A 24,981-nucleotide genomic window follows, 5' to 3' on the forward strand; every position below is an offset into this window, starting at 1 on the left:
CTATGAGAAGGAGATTCAAGCAGCAAGGTACAACTGCTGTCTTTTCTGCTTGAATAAAACTCCTGCCTATCTTTTTTCCCTCTCTTGCATATTCATTCCATCTTATTTCCTCTCTCTCTCTCGTTATCCCCCTTTGCTCACTTGTCTCATCTTTATTTTTTTTCTATCTTTCTCTTTATCCATCCCTCTTTTGTATACCCATTTTATCTTCATTCCTATCTCTTTATCTTCACCTCCTGTGTGTACTCATCTTATTCCCTATCTCTCTCTCCTTTTACCTTGATTTTATTCATGCACCAGAACAAGCAGCTGTTACATCCCAAAGGCTGTTTCACATAAATTGTTGAGCAGAATCCACCTTTTGTCTTTCCTTCTCTTGCTTCCCTGCTGCCCTTCTCACCTCCATCACCTGTTGCAGAGTACAGGAGAAACGTGATCGCAAGCAGAAGGAGAAGGAGAAAATGCTGAAGGCTGCTGAGAGAGGAAGGAGGAGCAGAAGCAGGGAGAGGAGACTGCCCAGGCGCCTGATTCTGAGGAAAGGAAGGAAGAGGAGGAGGAGGAGGCTGAGGAAGAGGAGGAAGAAGAGGAGGAGGAGGAGACATGAGGATGAAGCAGAGAAAACAGCGCGACTAGAAAAGGAAGCCAAGAACAATGAGGCGCGTCGGCAAGACTTGCGGCGACGTGAGGCTGAACTCATCCAGAAGGTGAGTGTGTGGCAGCAGCAGCAGCCTGGTGGTGCTCTGTGTCCTGTTCATCAGTAATTAAAGTCACAGCACAGGTCTTAACTTCCATCATTCTTCTGACTTTGGATACTTCTTCTGGCTCTACTCTTGTAGGGACTGGCACTTTACTGCCTTTTTTTTTTTTTTTTTTTTTTTTTTTTTTGACATCCATCATACTTGAGCATATTCACAACACTTGTATGGATGAGCCTCCTCCACCACACCTCTGCCATGCCACATAGGTACTGAGTGCTAGTCGGGGGAGTGGCACCGCCCCACTGGGCCAGGACCGGGCGTACCGCCGATACTGGGTGTTCAGCAGCCTGGTGGGACTCTTTGTGGAGGACTTTGAGCCATTCCCCGGGTCGTGCCGTGCCTTCCCCACCCCCCACCACCCCAACTCCCTGGCGAGGATGATGGAGGAGCATGCCCTGGCCATCCGGGAGCAGGCGTGCCACAACCTGGCCCACACCCCTGATGATGTCCCTGCCAGCAACAAAGAAAATGCTGGCCCTGCCCCGCCCCGGCCCCTGGCCGTGAACCACCTGCCCAACCGGCCACTGCACCTGGTCAATGGGGAACAGGCAGCAAGCCTCAAGCAGGAGATTAAGCAGGATGAGAAGGAGGTGGATATTGAGGAGATCCCGGTGTTTGGGCTGTGCACCGCTGAGCCGGAGACCTGCCCTGTACATGCCCCGTCCCACCACCCGCCACCGCTGGTACTTCTTCCAACAGCTCAGACCAGCTGCCCGCCCTGCTCAGCTGCCTCAACCCTCGGGGCCACCGGGAGCGTCGCCTGCGTTCCAACCTCACCGCCCTGCTGCCCACCCTGCAGACGTCCCTCAAGGCATGCCCCATCAGCCGCCTCAACCCAAGCCTGGGCGCCTTGCAGGTGAGTGTGCCTGTGCTCAACACTATGATTGTGGCAAGTCAGTTAGTCAGTCAGGCATATAGAAGACAGATTTGCTTTCAGATATAATAAAAATTAAGGTAAGTGATAATATTCATTATTGTTAGGAAGACCTAAGCACTTCTGTGTCGTGATCCTCACCTCTAAAAGAAAGTATATCTCCTTTGAGCTACAGGAGCCTTTTCAAGATTTGATTTTATAAAGGAGTTATGTTATATGCCAGGAAAGAATGTGTATAAGAACCACATCACTGCCATTTTTCACTGAGTGGTGGAGTAATGTTCCCATGTGTCCCAGGAGATAGAGGGCGAGGGAGGCCTTCGCAAGTCCCAGCGGCACACTGGTGTCAAAAAGGACACCAAACCTTAACTTCCCGCTGGGCACTCCTATGGAGGAGGTCCTCAAGGTCACCCTGACGGACATCATCCTGGAGACAGAGGAGAAGCTGCATGTGGGGCATGCTGGGTAGCCTGCAGAGGCCCCTCCAGCGGGAGGAGTGGAGGGATGCACTGATCACCGGCACCCTGCCTCTCATCTCCACCATGGGACTATGGTGGCAAGAAGCGCCTGGCTCACCTCAGGGTTAGTGTCTGCCTCCTCTACTAAATGTGATTCTCTCTCTCTCTCTCTCTCTCTCTCTCTCTCTCTCTCTCTCTCTCTCTCTCTCTCTCTCTCTCCCTCTCTCTCTCTCTCTCTCTCTCTCTCTCTCTCTCTCTCTCTCTCTCTCTCTCTCTCTCTCTCTCTCTCTCTCTCTCTCTCTCTCTCTCTCTCTCTCTTCCTCTCTCTCTCTCTCTCTCTCTCTCTCTCTCTCTCTCTCTCTCTCTCTCTCTCTCTCTCTGGTCCTTCAATTATTTTTGTATTTCATCTATTCTTTCTAATTTTACATGTTTATTCATTTATCTTTTTTTTTACTCTATTTTTCTTTTCTTAGTAAATGTCCTTTTTATGACTCCAAAGTACTTTTCATCCTTTGCATATTGTCTTTTCTCATCTTGCTCTTCCAAAGTATTAATTGTCCTCAATATGTTAGCAGTTTTGTAAGGACACAAAGAGACAGCTTGAAACAGAAGTGTACTTTAGGTTAAGAGTTATATTAGATGTATGCATGCACATGTTTGGCACACATTTCCTCTTGTGACAACCAGTATGTGTGCCTACATGATCACCAACCCTTTCACTGCTGCATAATTCTTCCTTCAATCATGAACCACTTTTTAGACATTTATGTACTAAGCTCTCTTAAATATTTCTGTAGTAAAAAAAAAGATAAGATGAATCTCTAGTCCTCTCTTTTGTCTCCTGTCTTCACACAAACAATTTTTAGACTGCTCTGCTCTGGAGTTTAAGGAGGGACACCCATAACTGAAAAAGGGTTAAAGTTGAATTTGCCTTGCTGTGCCTTCAAACCTGCCCTTGTGGATATGTTAGTGTGTTGTGACAGAAGATGAACTTATTTTCAGGCTGAGTTGGATCAGGATGCTGAGGAAGCCTTGAAGCCAAAGGAGGAGGAGGCAGCCAATGCCATAGAGGAAGTGAAGCAGCTGCGGCACGCCATCCTTCACCTGGCCCGGGCTGTGGAGTCCAAGTACCTGCAGCCTCCCCTGGGTAAGCACTGACCTCACATTCTGTGTCCTGCCTCTGGTGTTCCACCTCCCCCCTGAGTAAACACTGTCTTTGTGTACCATGCTGTCCCATCTTTTGGGTAAGCAGTCCCTCCATGCTGTGCTGTCCATCCTTCTCATGTGAGGTTGCACTTTATTTGGAATGTACTGTAAAAGAATGTCATGGGAATGTACAATATCCCCAAAACCCTCAAGACAAGACATTCCAACACCTAGGCAGCTGTTGCTAATGGATCCTTCATTGAAGTCCCTCAGCCCCTCCAATGAAGAAAGAAGTCAGTGGTACACCTTTGAGTCTGCATGCATATTGCTCCCACTTGACACACTAGTTCCTAGTTTATCAGGGGCACCTTCAGGCTTGTGGGTGATGGAGATACTCAGCCTCATATTCATGCTGGGCTTGGGTCTGGGTTGTTCCAATGTAAGGTGACAGCTGGTGAGAAAATAGTTGTTTATTGTTTAGAGCTTCCAGGTTTGCATATTACCATTCTGTTTGGTGTTGTATTGCCATCCTGGAAAAGACCAACTAGGGAAATTATTCCATTTTTCTGGAACTCATTTACAAACTTGTATTGAAATCACTGTTTAGCTTTGCCAAACTTGCATAGAAAGAGGAGTCACAAAAGTGTAACTTTGCAGGGGAGACAGACAAAGCCAGAAAGACTCGGGAGAGAGCAGAAGAAGCGTACCTGAGGAAGCAGCGCAAAGAGGAGGAAGAGGCAGACTCAAATGGAGAAGCAGAAGAAGAAGAGGAGATCAAGAGCCTGTCCAGCTTCCTGACGCCTCTGGAGCGCTGGGAGGACTCCCTTATGGCCTCCACCAGCTTGTCACAGGTCAGTTGTGTGGCTTGGTCTGTCTGCATACACTTAAACTTAAAAACCTGATAAGTATTTTACTTAGAGAAGAGAATGAAAGCATGAGTGATAGATTATGAATAAAAGTTGTGTGTGTGTGTGTGTGTGTGTGTGTGTGTGTGTGTGTGAGAGTATTTGTCTCAGTTGGTATTATGATTGTGTAATGTTTGCAGGTGTGCCTTCACTTTGCCACCCTGGACAACTCCATCAGCTGGGCACACTCGGCAGCCAACACTCGGTGCAGAGTGTGCCGCCGCAAGACTGACCCTGAGAGCATCCTGTTGTGTGACGGCTGCAACAAGGGCACCCACCTGCAGTGCCTCAAGCCAAAGCTGAAGGTGAGAACAGCCTGTCTCCTTGTACCTCTTCTGGCTTACCTGCTGCTTCCTTACTGCTGGGTTAGGAGTGTGTCATTTGACCCTCCTGTGAGAACTGCCTTACCCTTCTCCACTGTGAGCCACACCCTAGCTCCTCTGTCCTGCCAGCCACATCCTAGGTCCTCCCCACTTCCACTGTCAGTCATTCCCTAATTCTCCTCTCCTGCCAGCCACCTCCCAGGTCTTTCTGTCTTCCAGTGTCAACCACTCTCAAGCTTCTTGCCTCCTCTCCTCCCCATAAGTCATACTCCATGTCTTGGCCTCTCCAATGAGTCACACACCCCACCAGTAAGCTGTCTGCCTTTACAGGAAGTTCCTGCTGGGGACTGGTTCTGTGACCGCTGCCGCCCTAAGGAGCGTCCCAAGAGTCCTCGCAAGAAGAGACAAATATATTGTGAGGAGGAGGAGTCTGATGAAGAGGAGGAGGAGGAAGAGTGCAGGTGAGTGCCTATGTTATGTTGGGAGGAACAAGGCATTGTAATTGTTTGTTATAATGAACCTAATTCCTAAGTGTGTCTCCTGTTTCATAAAATTTGGTTAAATGTAAATGATATTCAGGGACCAGCATCTCAATGGGCTTTTATTTTATTGGATTTTTTCCCCCTTGGCTGGTGTCTTTCCTACATTAAAAAAAAAAAAAAGGAAGAAGAAGAAGAGCACAGTTTGAGATATCATCTTCCCTGCTCAAGTGTTACATGGTGATTTGTGAAGGGAATTTTAGATAGACAAGTGTTGTTGTGGACTCTCTCAACACATTCATATTAGTGTGGAGAGATGCAATACAGGTTGTTGGCAGCAGATATAAAACACCTTATGTGCATTGATTGATATATTCCTTAAAATATTCAACATAGTGTGGATTCACTGGTAACCTGAAAAGTTACTTTCATTATATTTATCTTCATTAATATTGCATGCTATGTCTCTGCAAATGGCAACATAGTTTTTATGATGTAACATTTTAAGTGTTGGTTTGTTTTTTGGCACTGGGACTGTTGCTTGCTTCAGATATGTTCTTACTTACAGTGAATGATACCGCTGAACTTTATCCCAACAGTGACGTGTGCTACACTTGCTGCTTGGCTGGCACTCTTATCTGCTGTGACACGTGTCCACTGGCCTTCCATCCTGAGTGTGTGGCGCTGCGCAAGGTTCCCCGAGGCTCCTGGTCCTGCCCACACTGCACAGGTAACAAAGAGGAGGCATGATGGTTGATTGCTCATGTGAACAGTTTGATATTTGTCTTGTTTAACCACCATTAATTTTGTCAGTTAATAAAAAAATGTGTGTGGGTGGTGGTGCCTCTACATAGAGGAGTGTTCTCAGTGCACATTTCTTTACAGGGAAGGATGCTGCAGATGACAAGAAGAAAAGTAGCAAGGAAGTCAGTAAAGGCAGTAAGGATGGAGGCAAGAACAAGAGCACTCCCAAAGCCACCACACCAAAGTCTGCTGCAGGGAAGAAAACTCCAAAGGCAACAACTCCCAAAGTTGTAACACCTAAGAGCACACCCAAGAGCTCCTCCAGCTCCAGGGCATCTCCCAAGAGTCAGAAGAACAACTCTTCACCATCTGAGAATAGAAAACGGAGAAGTGAGGGAGAGACACCTCAGTCGGCCAAGAGGAGTAAGAGAGGCACCTCTGGTGAGTGACTGGATCCTCTTGCTTCCTAGTGAATGATTTCTTTTTAGGACACCAGGGGCCAACAGGACTAAGAGTGAATGATGTGTGTAGAGTTTATGGTGCTCTGTTTGGCCACCCCATGTGTGATTGCCAGCCTGGTATAGAGATAGATTGGACAGCTCACCCATTCCTCTCTTATTTTACATGACAGTTGTTCCTTCCAGTGAGGACACAAAGTCCCAAGTCCACTTTCTATTTTCAAGTTTCATGTTTAGATAACATTCTTTAGGGTGTAGAAAATTCGGTTCAGAAGTAGAAACCTTATCAGACTATCTTGTCTGTTGACCAAACCTCCACTATGTCATTCCAGACTCTCCCCCAAGGAGGGTTAGTGGCAGGCGGTCTCTTGTGGATGAGACCAGCACCCTCAACACTGCTGCTCTCACGTCCCTGCTGGAGGAGCTGCAGCGACATCCTGAATCCTGCCACTTCAACAAGCCGGTCTCCAAAAAACTGGTAAGAAAGAAAAAGAGTGATGACAGTGTCTAGTAACATCTTCCTGTATTGAGAAGAAGCTATAAAGTTTTCAGTAGTAGCATGATGACAGGAGGAAGGTTTTCTCACTCACATCACAGAAAATCTTGTTTGATCTTAGATGTACATTTCTTTGTTTTAATGTTTTAGTGATTGCATCTAGGTGATAAAGTCATTGGTTGTCTATTGCCATGTCTACCTCACTGTGTACTTCTGCCAGGCCCCAGACTACTATGAAGTGGTGAGGAAGCCCATGGACTTTGGACGCGTGCGGGACAAACTCACCTCCTTCAAATACACCTCTGATGGGGAATTCCTTGCAGACGTCATGCTGGTGTTCCAGAATTGCCAGCAGTATAACCTTGAGGACACGCCTGAGTACCGGGCTGGCTCCCTCCTGTCTGACCTGTTCTTGAATCGGGTGTCCAAGCTAGGCCTGCCTCTGCCTCACAACTCGCCATCCTCTCTTGTCTCTCCGTCAGGCAGGAGGAGGCGACGCTGAGGCATTTAGTGCGAGGCTGGGGTCTTCTTGTCTGATATTGTAAGAAGCAGTCTCACTTTCTGGGCTGCCTTCCTGTTGACTTCAGCAGATGACAGGAAGCCCTTGGGTTTTGAATGATTTCTGGCATTCAAAGTCTTGAATATTTTTATACTGCAGTCTTTTCTTTAGATGATAAGTAGAGGAAAAGGTATTCAACCCTCATTCATAATAATATTTTATTTATAATATTTCTAGTGGTTTGATTATTGTAAATTGAGGCTCTGAGCATTAACTTAGTCTTTTATAATCAATATCAGCAGCATTTTTGTAGCTGCCCTGCCAAGTAACTGCTGCTTTGAAGCAGCAGGCTCATGGACTCCCAGGCACCACATGTCCATGGAGACACGGACATACCTATGCCGCTGTCACCACCAGTATCACTGCCACACATTCACTGAGCTACACCACTGCCTATCATACAATTGTATTCTGATATGATACATACAGGTACTGCAGGTTAATGTGAGAGTGGGATACGGCAAACTGTGTATTAAGGAAAAGAAGTTCACAGGAAATCATTGTCTCTTGCAGCCTTTGATGAAGGGTGTGAATTGCCTTTATCACAATTCCATTTTCAAGAGAAGTGTTGCATGAACCTTCTAACCCGTAGGGATCTGTGCTCCTGAAACACATTACTATTGTTAGGTAAAGCACTCAGGGTGCTACACTTTGTCACAACAAAAATTTCCACTTAATTATCACAAAGTCTTTGTGAATCCCACAATTGCCCACCACAGTAGTTTAAAACTACAACAAACTACAGTGGATCAAAGATTATTTTTGAAAATAAATATATTGACCACTTTTGTCTGGACTGTACATCCTCTTGTCATCAAGCCAGTGTCACCTGAGCTGTGGCAGAAGGCCTGCCCTGCTGTGGGTGGGAGTGTATCCTGTGGCAGCAGGCCAGGGTTGCCAGGTGGGTGGTTTTCCCGCCCAGTTGGGCTATTTTCAAAGAAGTGGGCGGGAAGGTGCTCGCGAGTTGGCTGTTTTTTTGGGCTGCTTTATTTCTGTTGGACGAGTTTTGGGGCTTGTTATATTAAAGATGCTAAATGTCACAAACTTTTTTTTTTTTTTTTGAGAGAGAGAGGAAGATCCACATCACCTGTTTTACAATTATGTTATTTGTAAAATCTCGAGAAACGTTTGTACGGCTTCAAGATCAGCATTCCAGAAGACTCATAGAAGGTTACAAAGACGCCCTTGAAAACAAGAGAGGGAGGGGCGCATGATAGGTAGTACATATAGAGAGAAAAAAACGAACATAACGGGTTAATTTTGTTTTTCACTATAATTATCTTCCGGCAACATTCAGAGCAATATAGGAGTATAGTCCGCATGTACATGAAAATAAAAAAAAAAAAGATAATGTATTATTATTATTTTATTTATTTATTTATTTTTATTTATTTATTTATTTATTTACTTTTTTTTTTTTTTTTTGAGGGAGAGATGATATTCAAAGCAACCACTGGATAGGATCAAATAAGTAGACAATTTGTAGGAGAGCTGATGGAGACCCAAGACCTAGAGTGTAGAGCAAGAAAGAGATAAAACAGGATGACGAAAATAGTGTTGGCTTCCTGAATATAATATTTGACATTTGGATAACAAATGATGCGTAGGAGGAAGCGGTAGAGACGGCACACAATCTCACACAGGATGAGTGGCCGTGAGCGCGTCCTTGTCGCAGCCAGTCCTTAACGGTACAGGCGGCGCGTTCCCGTACACTGTATGGATGATCTCGCTCTGACAGCCTGGCGACCAGCCTGTTATTACCCGCCACCCTGCCACTAAATTGACGTGTAAAACTCGTGTTTTTGTGACATGAAGCTGTGCTCCGCTCCCGCGCCCCGCCCTCACCCTCTTCCCAGAACAGGATCACAAACTTGCTGCTGCTGCTGCTGCTGCTTCTTGCTGCGGTGCCACCATTATAATACATTCAGTTGTCTCGGCGGCGGGAACATTAACTCGCTGCAATGTCGATAACTTTTTGTTACACTTTTTGGTCTAGACTTTTTTTTTATTTCATATATATATATATATATATATATATATATATATATATATATATATATATATATATATATATATATATATATATATATATATATATATATATAACGTTAGGTAACAATGTACCGTAGATGTTACTGCAACTCGAATGAATTAAGTTGTTCAATATTCTCTCTCTCTCTCTCTCTCTCTCTCTCTCTCTCTCTCTCTCTCTCTCTCTCTCTGGTGCCCTAATTCCCTAACAGGGCGGGGCGTTACAGTGCTGTCGTGCAGCTGCAGCAGCAGCAGCACATAAATACCATGGGGTCCACGGTCCTGCCAAGGAAGGGTCAGCAGGTTGCCCTTCTGTTCCGCGTTTTGACTTCCCTTCCCCAGCAGTGTGCGGGCTGTGCCTCAGGCCATCCTGGAATTATGCTTTGGCATGTACTATGTGTATGTATGGTGTGCACGACCCACCGCTGACTATCCTTGCTGACGGGAAGCTTGACAAAAGATCGCCGCGTACTCTTGCCTTTATGTTAAACTGTTATTTGTACCTTCTGCCTCTCGTGAGTAAATAGTTTTTTAAGACCGCAGCGTGCCCAGTGGCCATGGGCGTTGGGATGGTACAGGGTGGAGGAGATGCTTGTGAGGGGAAGAGAGAGTGTTCAATAAAATCTTTATTCATGCCTCGTGTTGGCTGCAATGAAGCAATGGAGCGATGTCGAAAGTACTAACTGAACTCGATTATTCATAGAACTTTCAGTATTGGTGTCTGAATGTGTCCGCAAGCAGTGTCACTGGTGGGGACAGCAGGTGTGTTGGGAGGGAGGGAGCAGTAGTGTGGTAGGGACACCAGGTGTGTTGGGAGGGAATAGTAGTGTGGTAGGGACAGGGTGTATTTAATATGGAAAATAAGTTTAGGAGTTTGTAGTGTGAAGATCTATCTATCCATCTATCTGTCTATCTATCTATATACCAGGCCGGCAATCCCACACGGGATCCCAGACAAAACACGAAAAAAAATACTGGAGGGGCGCCTGTAGGCAATGAAAGCGAATGAGACTCATCAGCTGACTTCAACAGCGTCTCCCATCAACACGCGACGACCAAACACGTCTGTCAGCACAGTAACCTGTACGTACTGCGGGTGCCTCCGTTCCTGCCCGTCTCTTCTCTTTCCTGGCCAGAGCTTACCATTTACTGTGTCGGAGGTCGGCAGCAGATCGAGGAAATATAGAGGGATTGAAAGAAACTGACCAGTTACCGAGATGAAATTCTGCTTCTAATGGCCTTCTTTTCGGAGCGTCTCGAAGCCTCGCCTATAACAAACCTGCAGCCATCGTCTGGTAAGTGACGCAATTTTGCTATTGAAACCCTTGACCACGTGCCTTTCTATTACTGTTTTTCAGTGTATCTGTGTAAACTTACCCAAACGGTAATCGTACACCCACGACACTGATGCGTCGCTGCTCGCTGGGATGGTGATTGTGAGGAGAAAAGGAAACGTGGCGTCTAGAGGCAACATTTCAGTATCCATGACACAGGAAGGCTCGTGGAGCCGCAGAGGGTTCTCCCTCTCTCTCTGTTTCTCTCTCTCTCTCTCTGGAAAACTTAGAGCTTGTCCCTGATGAGGTTGTGATATATCGAATAAGTGTGAATCAGTGTGGATAGGGTAGAGGTGGCGATGAACACAAACCATTTCGTACAGACAAGGCGAAGATGAGGGACCCGCCGCCCAGTCTGGCAGGGGCCGGCCAGCGGACTAGTGAGTGACATTTATGGTACATCTCGAACACGCCTGTGACTCCTAATTGACTAGCGGCGTGAAGCGGTGCAGTGGATTGGGACGACGTTGTCAAGTAAGGCAGAGAGAGAGAGAGAGAGAGAGAGAGAGAGAGAGGCGGGAGGAGGGGCCAGTCAGGGCCAGCTTGAGCAAGAAGTAACTGGTGGCTTACAAGTCCCCACCCACAGTCGAGGGACGGCAGCTGAAAAGGGCGGACGGGAGGCACGGGCCAGTCTGACATCTACCGCCGACACGAGACAGCTAGGTGAGAGAGAGAGAGAGAGAGAGAGAGAGAGAGAGAGAGAGAGAGACTGTGTAATAAAATTTTCGTGAGTACTCTGTGCAGGCCTAATAGTGAGCTAGCATCAGTGTTATATGTCCATGCCGTCGCTGTCTGTCTGACATTAATTTTTATATTCATATGTAATAATACTTGTCGCATATATAAATTATTGATGTCGATGTCATATCTCTTACAGGTAAGGTATTGTAGGATTTTTCCTATCTTAACTATTACCATCATATCCATTACATACGTGTGTCTGTGTGTGTGTTTGTGTGTGTGTGCGATGATTCAACAGTTTTACCATTGCTCTTGTAGAGTCTTCATGTACCGAAAAGTGACCTATTTTTGTCATTATTATTTCTTAATATGTAAATTACTCTTTCTGTACAGAAAATTTTTTTTTTTATTATGTAACAATTATTTTATAAGATTGTGAACCTTATCGTTTCCTGCGACGTAACAATTAGGGCGGCTAATGAAAGTGAAAATGTGATCCAGCAATGCAATACTGAAGGAGACAATAGCGTTGAGATCCCCGCGTCCTCCTCCCGCGTGCGTGACTGCACCAGAGACTCCAAACTGAGTACATTCATATGTATGGCCCGTATTTTTTAAACACTTCTGCACCACACCTCTTCTATTTTCAAAAGCCTATAGTTGAAGTTACACGGGTTTTTAAGGCTGTTTTTACAATTCTAGCAACAAATTAACAAAATTTCTATATTATTTATCGGATAAAGACTCTTGAGAACCGGTCAATCATCTCTGTGGCCTTTGAAAATAGTGGTGGTAAGAGAGCGAAGCGTTTCTGAATACGGGCTTGCAAGACACGTCTGTTGGCTGTGTTCCGTTCGAATGAGTTTACTTGCAGAGCTTTGTGAAAGTGGTGCTTTAGTCACGTGCCTGATACTGCGGTGCCTTGACTCCCCGCCTCACCTCTGCCACCTCCCCCTTTCATCTGCTCCCAGACCCCAGGCCCCCCTCCCCCACCTTGCCTCACTCCTGTCTGATTCAGCCCCTCTCCGCCCCACCCCTCTTCAGCCGGTCCCGCCTTGCCCTGTCTGCATTGCGTCACCCAAAACCGCCCTAACGTGTTCCCCTTACATCGCTAACCTGTAGATTCTCTCTCTCTCTCTCTCTCTCTCTCTCTCTCTCTCTCTCTCTCTCTCTCTCTCTCTCTCTCTCTCTCTCTTCCCTGACAGGGTTGAAGATACCACTTTCTATTTCTATTCCTACTCATGTTTACTTACTTTTCGACCTTTTCCTTCTCTATGAAATTTACCCTCTCTCTCTCTCTCTCTCTCTCTCTCTCTCTCTCTCTCTCTCTCTCTCTCTCTCTCTCTCTCTCTCTCTCTCTCATGCTCTATTTTCATCCCGCTTCCCTTTCGCTTTTTTCTTTCTTTCTTCCTTTCATTCATTTTCACTTTCACCTCCTCCTCCTCCTCCTCCTCCTCCTCCTCCTCTCTTCTGCCACGGTGATAAATTTTAGTTCCGACCTTCAGCGTAGCGAGACAAATTGTGAAATCTGAACGGTACACAATGAGAATGAATGTGTGTTTGTATGTGTCCAGCTCGTAGTTATCTTCCTGCCTTGAAATCTACTGTTACTCAATAATACTGTTACTCATTGTTCATACAAGTTGTTCTTATGTTTTTACGTCTGTTCTGAGTTGAGTGAAAACAAGAAATATGACTCATTCTCGAACGTGGCAACTTAACTGCTCTAGATGAGGCTAATGGGACTTTCAAGTGTGTTTTCATGATTCTAATGATAGTTCAGCAAAGTTTCTGCATCACTAATAGGAACAACACTCGCAAGAACCTAACTGATTATTTCTGTGGCTTTTGGAAACCGTCCCAGATGAAAGAACAAAGCGTTTCAGAAAACGGGTTTCGCTGTGACACTCTCTCTCTCTCTCTCTCTCTCTCTCTCTCTCCGTAATACATTAGCATCATTGTGTGTGTGTGTGTGTGTGTGTGTGTGTGTGTTGGGGAGCAAGAGAGACATCAGGGAGTTGGAAGAGGGACTGGAAATGCTATTTGGGTTATGCTGGAGGTCAGTAGGTCTGTCGCCGCCTCCACCATCACCTCTTGACCTTTAGTGCGGGGATCATACCATCCTTCGCCCGTCTGACCATTCCCTCACCGGTCTACACGAGGCACGTGGAGGAGGAGGCAGGGCCGGGCTGGGCATGGCAGGGCATGGAAAAGGGAGAGGGGAAAGGGATACTGTGGAAGTGAGAGGATTACTTTGGCGGCATTGATGGCAGTGCCAGTTAAAACTCTCTCTCTCTCTCTCTCTCTCTCTCTCTCTCTCTCTCTCTCTCTCTCTCTCTCTCTCTCTCTCTCTCGTGTAAATAGTTAAATTTCTGTAGGATGCATTTGGCACTGTCTCAGGAACCGGGGCGCGCGTGGCCTCACCAGTGTGGCTCACTGTCTCTGCAGCAAGTGTTCCGAAACGGGGAGCAGGTAACGTCGCACTGAGCAGATCAATCTGTTCCCTTTCATGAAGACCAAATATCCAAGGTTACAGGAGGCCAACTGCCTGCACTGCCCTCTTGTCCCTCGCAACGCCTGACCTCTGGAGCTTACTCCTTCCACGGCTGCAGCGCTGGGCATGGCTGTGCTGTGCTGTGCTTGAGCAAGATGTCTGTCTGCCCAGGATAATGAATGACGGCCTGCTGCCAATGCTTGCTGGTCTTCTTGGAGGACCAATGATCACTGATCAAACCCTGTAGTGGTACGTTTGATAGAGGAGCAGCACAGGTGCTGATACTCATACTGAGTTCCACAAATGGGAAGGCTTCTCCACTTGGTGGTGCAGTAGTTAGCGCGCTTGATTCACAACCGGGAGGTCCTGGGTTAGATTCCCGGGCCAGGTCAGAAGTCGCGGGCAGACTTCTTAGTTGTGTAGGCCCTGTTCACCTAGCAGTGATTAAGTAATTTACCTGGTGTAAGTATGGAGCAGTGACGCGCTACTCAATGGAGAGAAACAAACTCCTAAAAATACATGGGTGGCCTGATCATTCCGGGTTTGGTTTTCCAGGTTGGTCGGCTCCATGTGGCAGCCAACGTATTGTAATGTAAGGGTTATGTAGGTTGATAATATGTAACATATGGACTTTCAACCGATAAGGTTGTCAAATAAGTAAACCGTAATCTTTATTACATGTCCTGGAGGCAGCTGGCTGGGAGGCAACAGATATCATTTTGTTGCTTAGTATAAAGCATCTTGCAGAAGCATCTTGCAGCAGCATACCTTATTTAACTGATGCAGTAGCAGTGCTGATTGGGCATTTCATACTATTTTGCAGTTGTAAATGTACGTCTGCATTGCAAAATATGTTTTCAAAAGTGTTTGTGGCATTTGCAATCCGAAAGATGGAAAACACTGCAATGGATACAGTGTGGGAGTGCTTGCTGGGGTGACGTACACCATTGACGCTCCCGTCACTGCAGCATGAATACAACCATTTCCTTATATCAGAGTACTGAGAGCCACACGATTCAGTACATTCCAGATTATATAATCCTTATGGTGTGTTTCTTTCCCACGTGCAGGGTAGGACAATGAGAGTTAGCGTGAGAAGCGCGACGCTGGTGTTGCTGGTGATGGTGGAGTCAGCGCGGGGTGTCCATCCTGCACTCAGCCGCTGGACTCGCCAGGCCATCCACTGCCAGGCGGATGACGAGGCCTGCAAAATGTGTTCCACGTCTTGCACCACTGTTGAGGATTCGCGCCTGCCTGAGTGCTGCGAGGCCTACAACGCCTGCTGTGACCAATACTTCCAGGCGTGCAAGGTGGGCAAACTCTTTATTCCCTTAGCCTGCCTGACACACGTCACCACACCCAATGCCGCGCCTCCCACACCAGTCACCAGTACTCCCTGGCTTGTTATTCACACCACCAGTCCTCAGCACCAAGCCACACTGTGTGACTTTGTACAGGATGATATGGGGCCAACCTTAGCCTTCTTGAACCTGAAGGCTGTGTAGTATTGCCTAAACACTGGCTTGGCTTGCCACACACACACCACATTCCCATAGCCCCACAGCCAGCACCATCCAGGCCACTCTCAGCACATATGAAGACACAGCAATGCGCTACCTTCCATACTATGGTCACTACACCACCACCATCACCACCACCACTACAGTCATACGAAATCTCAGTAAGTGTCATAAGTGTCACACATACTTTTAGCTTGTGAGTGGGGAAAGAGATTGAGCTTTGCATTAAACTAATCCAATATTTATTTATCATTATTTCGATTATTTATTTATTTATCACTATTATTATTATTATTATTATTATTATTATTATTATTATTATTATTATTATTATTATTATTATTATCATGAAGTTTCCCTAGAATAATGAGGACTGTTTTTTTCCTTGGGACAGAGATGCTCCAGCATTGTTGCCAAAGACCAGTACTTCCCAGAGTACTGCTGTGCCTCCTTCACTGACTGCTGTGACCTCATCACTACCTTCGAGACACCTGTCAAGGTGAGGACACACACACACACACACACACACACACACACACACACACACACACACACACACACACACACGCCTCGCCCGGTTCGTGCCACCAGACACCACAAGATAACGCCCCTAAAGGCGCCGCGCACGGACCGGTACAGACTCAGCGCGATTCCCACCATGGTGCGAGCCATCAATCAATAGTATTTCCCTTCTAGATTAGACTTAGCTTTAGGATAAAGTTTAAGTATTTCCCCACCCCCTCTGTACATTTTCAGTTTGTTAACTGCCTAAACAATAAACCGTTTATTATTATTATTATTATTATTATTATTATTATTATTATTATTATTATTATTATTATTATTATTACACACACACACACACACACACACACACACACACACACACACACACACACACACACACACACACACACACACACACACACACATGCATTATGAAAAGTAATAAAAAAATGGACAGAATATTCAAAAGAAAAGAGATAATAACAAACTCAGTTTTCATTTAGAGAAGGAAGTTTGTATGTCTCAAACTTAACAGGTTTTTACTCCAAACATTAAACATAAGAAAGGGGTAGATTTCTGAGCACTTAATAAGGCATTTCATTCAACAGTGTTCCATATCAAGGACTATCATGGAAGCTCTTAGAAAAATTGTAGGCCTGATGAGGGCAATCAAGAAAGAAATTTTTATTCTCAGAAGAATGTTTAGGTGTTGGCTGAGATTCATTGACTACTCTGCCACATCACACAATTTCTCTTAAATATATCAGTTCTTTTTACTTTTTATTAAAATTCAAGTATTAAGTATAGATTATTTAGCTCATCAAACCATGCAGTGCTATGAATGGTTCAGGTTTTAAGATAATAAATAGTCTGGGTTTTACATAAATATCACATTTGACAACATAGCTTTGCAGTGTTGTCATTTAGGTCAAGTGCCCAGGGTGCTTATCAGTAGGGTCAGGTGACTCAGGTCAGAGAGCAACTCCTTAGTGCTTGTGTGTTCTTCACAGCAGGAAGAAATAACTTATTTACAACAAGAATAAGTATATTTAGAAGAGAAGGGCAAATAGAGGTCCTGTATTGCATCCTCCAGAGCAATAGCTCCAGCAGCCAAAGGCACTAATGTGAGTGACATGACAGTGTGATGAATCTGCTCAGCCCCAAATTGACATTATGTGAAACAGTTACCATGAACAACTAAATTATACAAAAATTATTCACACAGTATCATACAATACTGAGAGAGAGAGAGAGAGAGAGAGAGAGAGAGAGAGAGAGAGAGAGAGAGAGAGAGAGAGAGAGAGAGAGAGAGAGAGAGAGAGAGAGAGAGGTAGGATGGTCATCTGTCCTTTCCACCAAGGTGTTAAACCAGTAATTAGTCCTGTAGAGACATGGCAATGCAGCTCACAGGGAATTCCCCTACTTGGCCAATGCCCATATGTTCTTCTAGGAGTAAAAACACTATAGCTCAAAGGAGGACAAAAGTAACAGATCTAATATTGTGGGACAAGGAAAAGTTAAATGCTTGTTTAGACTTAAACATTTAAAAGGGATAGGTGTTTAAATTACATGAAAAAAGTACAACTTATCTAATAGAGATATAGATTAAATGTAACAGACAAGAAGAAGAGATAAATGATGTGCCAATGGGAGTTGAGTTCATTACTGATGTAATTAGAAGTTATGTGGTAAACAATCACAGTTTTCCCTTCCCTGCCTGCTTGCCTCTCTCATCATGTGCCTCTACCCACAGCCCCCAGAGCCTGTCAGGAAGGAGCCAAAGTTAGAACTGAAGGTCCCCACTGTGGCTGCCCCAAAGCCCACCACCTTCCCCGGGTCCGACTCCCCTGCTGCCCCCATCAGTCCCTTGGCACCACAGCTCCCTAGTCAGTCTGCCCCACAGTCCCCTCCTTCAAGGCTCTCCTCCAGCCAGGCGAGCCCCCCGGTGGTGGTGGGCAGACAGAGGACCCAGACCAGCACACGAACCCAGCAAAGATCCCGGCCAGCAACTCGCCCTGCTAGCCCTCAGGTAAGAAAAAGCCTTGTGTGTGTGTGTGTGTGTGTGTGTGTGTGTGTGTGTGTGTGTGTGTGATTCACCTACGGTCGTCTGCTGGTCACCCAGCCAGCTGTTCCCCTACAGAAAGAGCTCAGAGCTCATAGTGACCGATCTTCAGGTAGGACTGAGACCAATGACACACCACACACCGGGACAGTGAGGTCACAACATCTCGGGTTACATCCTGTACCTACTTGCTGCTAGGTGAACAGGGGCTACTACACATTAAGAGACTCACCCATTTGCCTCGCTGCGCCCGGGATTCGAACCCGGGCCTTCTTGGTTGTGAGCCGAGTGTGCTAACCACTACACTACGCGGTGTGTGTGTGTGTGTGTGTGTGTGTGTGTGTGTGTGTGTGTGTGTGTGTGTGTGTGTGTGTGTGTGTGTGTGTGAATCACCTACAGTCGTCTGCCGGTCACCCAGCCAGCCGTTCCCCTATGGAAAGAGCTCAGAGCTCATAACGACCAATCTTTGGGTAGGACTGAGACCACTGACACACCATACACTGGGACAGCAAGGTCACAACCCCTCAGGTTACATCCTGTACCTACTTACTGCTAGGTGAACAGGGGCTACACATTATGAGGCTTGCCCATTTGTCTCACTAGGCCCAGGATTCGAACCCTGGCCTTCTTGGTTGTGAGCCAAGCATGCTAACCACTACACTATGCAGTGTGTGTGTGTGTGTGTGTGTGTGTGTATGCATAAGCGTGCATGCATGTGTGTGTTATGCAAGATTGCTTTCAATATCTGCTATGTGCAAATTAAAATATATATATATATATATATATATATATATATATATATATATATATATATATATATATATATATATATATATATATATATATATATATATATATATATATATATATATGAAAGAGAGAGGGGGGGAGGCAGGCTCAAGAATTGTGAGATTGGAGGAAAGACAGGAAGATCAGAAGCAGCTGTCACATGGGTGGTGAAGGCTGCACTGGGAATGGCTGTCACTCCTGAGAAAAAAAAAAAAGGCTCTGGGTGTGTAGAAGGGAGACAGATACAAGAGTAGGTAAGTTGATAAGGTGTATGCCTTGCAAAAAACTGAGTCATTGCTCCCTCTTTCTCTTGGTCAGAAGAGGCTTGTGAGCTGCAAGGCAACAGGGAGTGATGGCTGTTCCCAGCACTGGTGCAGCCTTTGCCACCTGTGTGACGGCTGTGATGTTTACAGTTCATCAGTTTTTTTGCTGCCACTGTGCACACTAATTAGGTATGAAATGCATGCTGAGTTACAAATAATTTTTGTTTGTTCTCCAGTCCTCCAACGGCAGGCGTGGCCGCATCACCTCCAGGGGCAGAGTGATCCAGTGAGCACGTCTCTTTTCTTCTCAGCCATTGCTGCCCTGCCTGCCCTCTCCTTCCCTGTCCTGGTCTACAAGACAGCATGTGTGCTCTCCAGTAACACATACCTTCTTCATGAGCTGCTGACTTCTCTCTGTTACCAAAGCAACAGTCCTTCTCTATCTCTCCTTCTTATCCCCCTGTAGACCTGTCTGTCTTTACTTAATTTCTGGTGACACTCTTGTTATCCATCTGAGGTTTATTGCTTCACCCTAATGTGTCTTGTGATGTCTGTGATCTCATCTGTCCCATCCTTGTCAGCTGTCCATCCCAGAGATTCTTCCCTTCATTGCTGCTGTCACCTCCTTCACTATTGCCGTCACAGTCACCCATTTCATTTGCTGATCTCTTTGTGGTCTCCATGAGAAATTTTGATATTGCTGTTTCTTTTTCTCGTCTTTAAGGCAAAATCTTCTTATTCCAGATTCTCCTTTTCTGAGTTTCAGCATATCAAACCATCACATTTAAGGAATTTTGGTCTGACCCATTGTAGAATTCTCAGTTTCACCTCATGCCATAATACCAATCTCTGTTTGGTTTCCTTATATACCTGTAGATAAATGGTAAGTTTTCCTTTCATAATAGCAGGCATAAAAGCTGCCATCACAGGTACAAATAAGAGTCATATACATTCCAGCATTTTCATTCATAACACAATCAGTGCTTCCTGACACTGGCCATATTGGATCTGTCTTACAAGATACAGAGTAAAGTCACCAAACAAAGTTAAGCAGTTCTTGCTAATTTGTGTTAATGATCATAATTCTTAATTTCTCTTTAGAGCAATTCAGTATCAAATAATAATCAAGCTTGATTTTCCTCTTTTTATAGTTGGATATATTTATATATATTAAATGAGTTACTGAACTATGTCTACAGAGTAAGAGATTCCATTGTGACAGGAAGTACTGGCTACACATTGTCAGCAGAAGGTATGACAGTAACTATTCTGCCAAACACTTTGTCAGGAAATAAAGCAGTCTATGAAAACAAATTTTTGCTTCATTCTTCAAATATTTTGTGGCTCTATATTTCTTTCTATTCACCTTCGTATTCTAGCCTTTGTTTACTCAATGTCTCAATTATTCTCAGTGTTATAATTATTCTACTACTTCTGCACATTCTTTTTGATTCATTATCTATCAGTATTAAAATTTCCTATTAAGATTTTGGTCCTCCCTCCCTCCCTCACAACCCAGCTTTTACTGGATGTGTATGAATGTGCATCTTCTTACTGGTTACTGACAAGACTGGTGCATCAGTAGTGTGTGGCTTCTGCTGGCCCTTGGAGCTTGTTGAGTGACTTGGCATGTGAAGCCCACTGAGAGAGAGAGAGAGAGAGAGAGAGAGAGAGAGAGAGAGAGAGAGAGAGAGAGAGAGAGAGAGAGAGAGAGAGAGAGAGAGAGGTGGCTGTTTCATTGTCAACTATAAAGATGTATGAGGAAGAGGAGAGAAAAGGGATAAGAGAAATTAAAAAAAATATATATACCATCAATAAATGAAATAAACTAATAAATGATGATGAAAATACTTTTTTTATCGTCTATCCTCTCTCTCCCCTTTTTCAAAAGTAGTAATAATAATAATAATAATAATAATAATAATAATAATAATAATAATAACAACAACAACAACAACAACAACAACAACAACAACAACAGTACATGTAAATATTTTGATCATTATAGCTACCCACAATAATTAAGAAAGGTGGCAAAAATTTCCCGTAGAGTAAGTGAAACGCGGCTGTCGTTCACCGTAGACTTTTTCGCCGGGCGGTGAGAGACGTAAACAACGTGCACCGACATACCCCTCGACTCTCACCACCAGCTAACCTATCATATTTAAAGTTTGACATGCAGTGTAGTAAAGTTTAATCTGCTGCTCACTCACACCTTTCTCCTACCTGACAAGAAAAGTAAAATATGGAAGCCTAATTGAGTATTTATTTGTTTATTTACTTTTCTCTTCATTTCTTTCTATAAGAATGTGATAAAAACCACCACCGCTACTACTACCACTACTACTGCTGCTGCTGCTGCTGCTGCTGCTGCTGCTTATACTGCCACTACTACTATTGCTACTATTACTATTGCAAGTTATGAGTTGATTTAATGATGGACAGGATGTACACGCGTTATACCGAGACAGTTTATGACGGACGTGACGATACTGATGTGCTTTCTCTCTGGACTGACTGACTGATTCGAACTCTGGACTGATATGGACTCGAACTGTGTCCGATCTCTGAACTGACCCGGGCTACCCGTACAGGCTCTGTTTATGCAAGATGAAGTGTATCAGAGTTCAGAATCTGAGATGAAGAAATGATCAATGAGGTGCTTGAAAAAGGGGTGAAGGAGCCAATCAGAGCTTCTTATGTGGCCAATGACCAGGAAGGAACGACAGGAAGGCAATGCAGCTGTTTTCCGTAAGAACTGGCAGGAATGTAGGGAATGTGTGGTATTCCCTTGAGAGAGCGATAGGGAGGAAAAGGTTAAAATAGACTGAGGCTGGCCGCGTGGGCGCGTGGTATGAAACATTAATGATGAAACACACCGCACGTGAAATGAAATATTTGAATGATGAATATATATAATAATTATTATGACTGATGCGACTGATACACTACTACTACTACTACTACCACAGCCTCCTGTCTGGTCCTGTATTTTGAAACACGCATATATAAACCATGAGCCAACACTCCTGTTACTTTTGGTTCCTGTCTTTAATGCCAAGAAGAGAGAAGCTGCCTCAGAAAAATGTAGTGGAAGTAAGATCCGTCTGCCATTAAAGGGGGAAGAAAATGGAGGCACTGGCTAGCTTACGTCGCATGTACTGTACGTGTAAACATCCTTGGTAAACTCTGATAAATAGATAAATACAACAAAAACTCTTAAAAAAAAAAACACTGAAGGTAAATGAAGGAGTCTATGGAACATCAAAAGTCAATAATGTGTCATGAAGAACAATAATACACAGTTAATATGAAGCCGTGACGTCATCTAATGGCCCTCAAGTAGCCAGTTATCCCCCTCGTTAACAGCGCCGCCCCTCTGTGCCATTTCAGCAGCTCGAGGAACACCCTCACTTATGCCTTGCTGTTAGCTTCCTTGGGAGCCGTTCGCTTGATTTTAGGCCCATTGCTGCTGCTACCACTGCTACCGCTGACGCTGCCGCTGCCGCAGATACTATTACGACTACTATTACTACTACCATCACCAGTATCACCACCACTACTACTACTGCTACTACTACTTTTACCCCATACTGACCATGGGGAGGATATTTTCAAACTGTAACCTGTATTGTGCTTCTTACCGTGTACATAACTTATTATTTCATAAGGAAAACAAAACAGGAATCTTCTTTACACAGTAAGAAGGTAGACTGTATAAGATAAGAAGGAATCTGACAGACTCAGCATTGCTTCAGTTCATTTATAGTGAGGGAAAGTCTCTCTTGATGCATAGCAGTGGAGAGAGAGAGAGAGAGAGAGAGAGAGAGAGAGAGAGAGAGAGAGAGAGAGAGAGAGAGAGAGAGAGAGTATTTTCATAATCTTTAACATTTAAACTCCAGTTTTGTTATTATTGTTTTTATTATAAGACAACCACACATTAAATAAACTGTACAATATAATATCCAACCTGTCACACACACACATACATATGCATGATATTTGTGCAAGTTTTTTTGGTTTAAAATCTACTTCCTCTATAATTTTTCAAGCGTTGGAGGTCCTCATGAAAATTCCCATAGCTCTCTTTTTCTTTGTAAAACTCAGTGGTGGGGGAGCGGTTAAGGAAACTGCAGGATAAGACAATGGTATACTTTACTTGTTCTCGCATGTCAATAAAGTCTCTCTCTCTCTCTCTCTCTCTCATACACATGATGATAAAAACCAGATTAAAACACACCCAAGGGATACATAATTTTTACAGACAGCAGTATGTATGAAACATCAATATGTGCAAACCAGGACAAGTCACAATGAACTAATCTCAGGTATGCAAAAAAAAAAATAAATAAATAAAAAAATAAAATAATAATAATAATAATAATAGGAATACATAAACCATACCAATATACATATCAATACATTTATCTCTGTATAATAAACTCTAAACAGTCAGTGCATCAAACACACACACACACACACACACACTGCAGACCATATCAAGGGCCTAACCTTGTATTACTTTGACATAGAAAAGAACTATATAGACAATATTCATCTATGTATGTATTTCTTTTAAGTATAAATATCACACTCAGGATTGGAAATATAGTAAGATTTTTTTCTTTTTTTTTTATGTCACATGTAGTATGACTATTTTGTGCCTAAAACATATATTACATTCTTTGCTTAGTTTAATGTAAAAATGCATTGTAGCTTTGATGAGGTTGTGGTGACTGCTGCCTCTCTCCCTTCCTTCCTTACTCTCCCTTAACCTCTCTCTCTCTCTGTTCCCTTTCCTTCTGTCATTCTTCATTCACTGCTTCTCTCTCCCTCTTTCTGGTTCTCTCTCTCTTCCTTGTATACTTACTCTCCCTCTTTGCCTCTCTCCTAACATTCTCTCCTTTATCCCTGATCTCTCTCTCTCTCTCTCTCTCTCTCTCTCTCTCTCTCTCTCTCTCTCTCTCTCTCTCTCTCTCTCTCTCTCTCTCTCCTCACCAATAAAGTTTAATGCATCTCTTCCTCCTCTCCCTGTCTCCCTTTCATTCCCTCACATACTTCCAATATTCACTAACCATTTAATATTCATGCTCCTACAATACAATCAATATAACTAGCTCAGTGGGCCTTTTTTTGATATATATTTTGTTGCCCTTGGCCAGTACTCCTCTTACATAAAGGCCCTGATGCAAGGAAACCCTCTTCACTTCATCTTTTGTCATTGCTTAACCCAACTATGGAAGCCTCAGTTGCACTGCCCAAGGGTGAGTTGAATAGATAGATAATAAATTCAGTTGCACACACACACACACACACACACACACAAACTCACATGCAAAACTCAAAACTAATTATGTTTGTTCTCTGTTTTGTAGTTGCCTTGCTTCATAGTGTGTGTGTGTGTGTGTGTGTGTGTGTGTGTGTGTGTGTGTGTGTGTGTGTGTGTGTGTGTGTGTGTGTGTGTGTGTGTGTGTGTGTGTGGACAAGTTACACACACACACACACACACACACACACACACACACACGACTCAATTTAACCTATCTTTTTCCTTATCACATTTGTTTTCTCTGTGTTTGTTTGTTTATTTGTTTGTTGGTTGGTTGGTTGTTTGGTTGGTGCCTTGTTCTATCACAGCTGCCTTCTTACATAGTGCCTGTGTGTGTGTGTGTGTGTGTGTGTGTGTGTTTACGTATATCTTATCCTTCTTTCTTTAATTTTTTTCAGTCTATCACATCTCTTACTTTATTATAACTACAGTGTATCATATTATAAACAGCCTTGTAAGGACCAAAAAGTCAGCTGATGTCTGTTCTTACTTAGTATAGTACTGTGTGTGTGTGTGTGTGTGTGTGTGTGTGTGTGTATATATATATATATATATATATATATATATATATATATATATATATATATATATATATATATATATATATATATATATATATATATATATATATATATATATATATATATATATATATATATATATATATATATACGTGTGTGTGTGTGTGTGTGTATTAATCCTCACCACAGCACATACATACATAAATCCCTTTGTCAATATAAAAAAATTGCATATACTATATATACAAGT

General features: G+C 43.9%; 2 protein-coding genes across 2 annotated transcripts in view; both read left to right on the top strand.

Moving 5' to 3' along the window:
- LOC135105272 (bromodomain adjacent to zinc finger domain protein 1A-like) overlaps positions 1-7,278 on the top strand; it is a 16,134-nt gene extending 8,856 nt beyond the window's left edge. The window contains 16 exon segments of the mRNA XM_064013493.1: positions 1-27; positions 419-704; positions 965-1,614; positions 1,837-1,843; positions 1,933-1,992; positions 1,994-2,086; positions 2,088-2,214; positions 2,778-2,782; positions 3,093-3,237; positions 3,894-4,087; positions 4,282-4,446; positions 4,795-4,925; positions 5,543-5,673; positions 5,829-6,128; positions 6,478-6,623; positions 6,862-7,278. The exon segment at positions 1-27 is cut by the window's left edge and continues 157 nt beyond it. Coding sequence (XP_063869563.1) covers positions 1-27; positions 419-704; positions 965-1,614; positions 1,837-1,843; positions 1,933-1,992; positions 1,994-2,086; positions 2,088-2,214; positions 2,778-2,782; positions 3,093-3,237; positions 3,894-4,087; positions 4,282-4,446; positions 4,795-4,925; positions 5,543-5,673; positions 5,829-6,128; positions 6,478-6,623; positions 6,862-7,143 — 2,749 coding nt within the window. The 3' untranslated portion in view covers positions 7,144-7,278.
- Positions 7,279-10,452: 3,174 nt separating this feature from the next.
- LOC135104742 (uncharacterized) lies at positions 10,453-20,729 on the top strand. Its single transcript, XM_064012301.1, has 6 exons — positions 10,453-10,526; positions 10,889-11,228; positions 14,811-15,050; positions 15,655-15,759; positions 17,521-17,796; positions 19,118-20,729. The coding sequence occupies exons 3-6, from the start codon at positions 14,820-14,822 to the stop codon at positions 19,169-19,171; spliced, it is 666 nt and encodes a 221-aa protein (XP_063868371.1). The 5' UTR covers positions 10,453-10,526; positions 10,889-11,228; positions 14,811-14,819; the 3' UTR covers positions 19,172-20,729.
- Positions 20,730-24,981: the final 4,252 nt, after the last annotated feature.

Source organism: Scylla paramamosain, chromosome 11 (assembly GCF_035594125.1).
Source record: "Scylla paramamosain isolate STU-SP2022 chromosome 11, ASM3559412v1, whole genome shotgun sequence".
Taxonomy (NCBI): Eukaryota; Metazoa; Arthropoda; class Malacostraca; order Decapoda; family Portunidae; genus Scylla; species Scylla paramamosain.

Coding starts and splice junctions, on each gene's coding strand:
- LOC135104742 (XM_064012301.1), top strand. CDS start 14,820: ATGAGAGTTAGCGTGAGAAGCGCGACGCTGGTGTTGCTGGTGATGGTG. Junction 15,760..17,520: donor CCTTCGAGACACCTGTCAAG/GTGAGGACACAC, acceptor CTCTACCCACAG/CCCCCAGAGCCTGTCAGGAA. Junction 17,797..19,117: donor CTCGCCCTGCTAGCCCTCAG/GTAAGAAAAAGC, acceptor TTTGTTCTCCAG/TCCTCCAACGGCAGGCGTGG.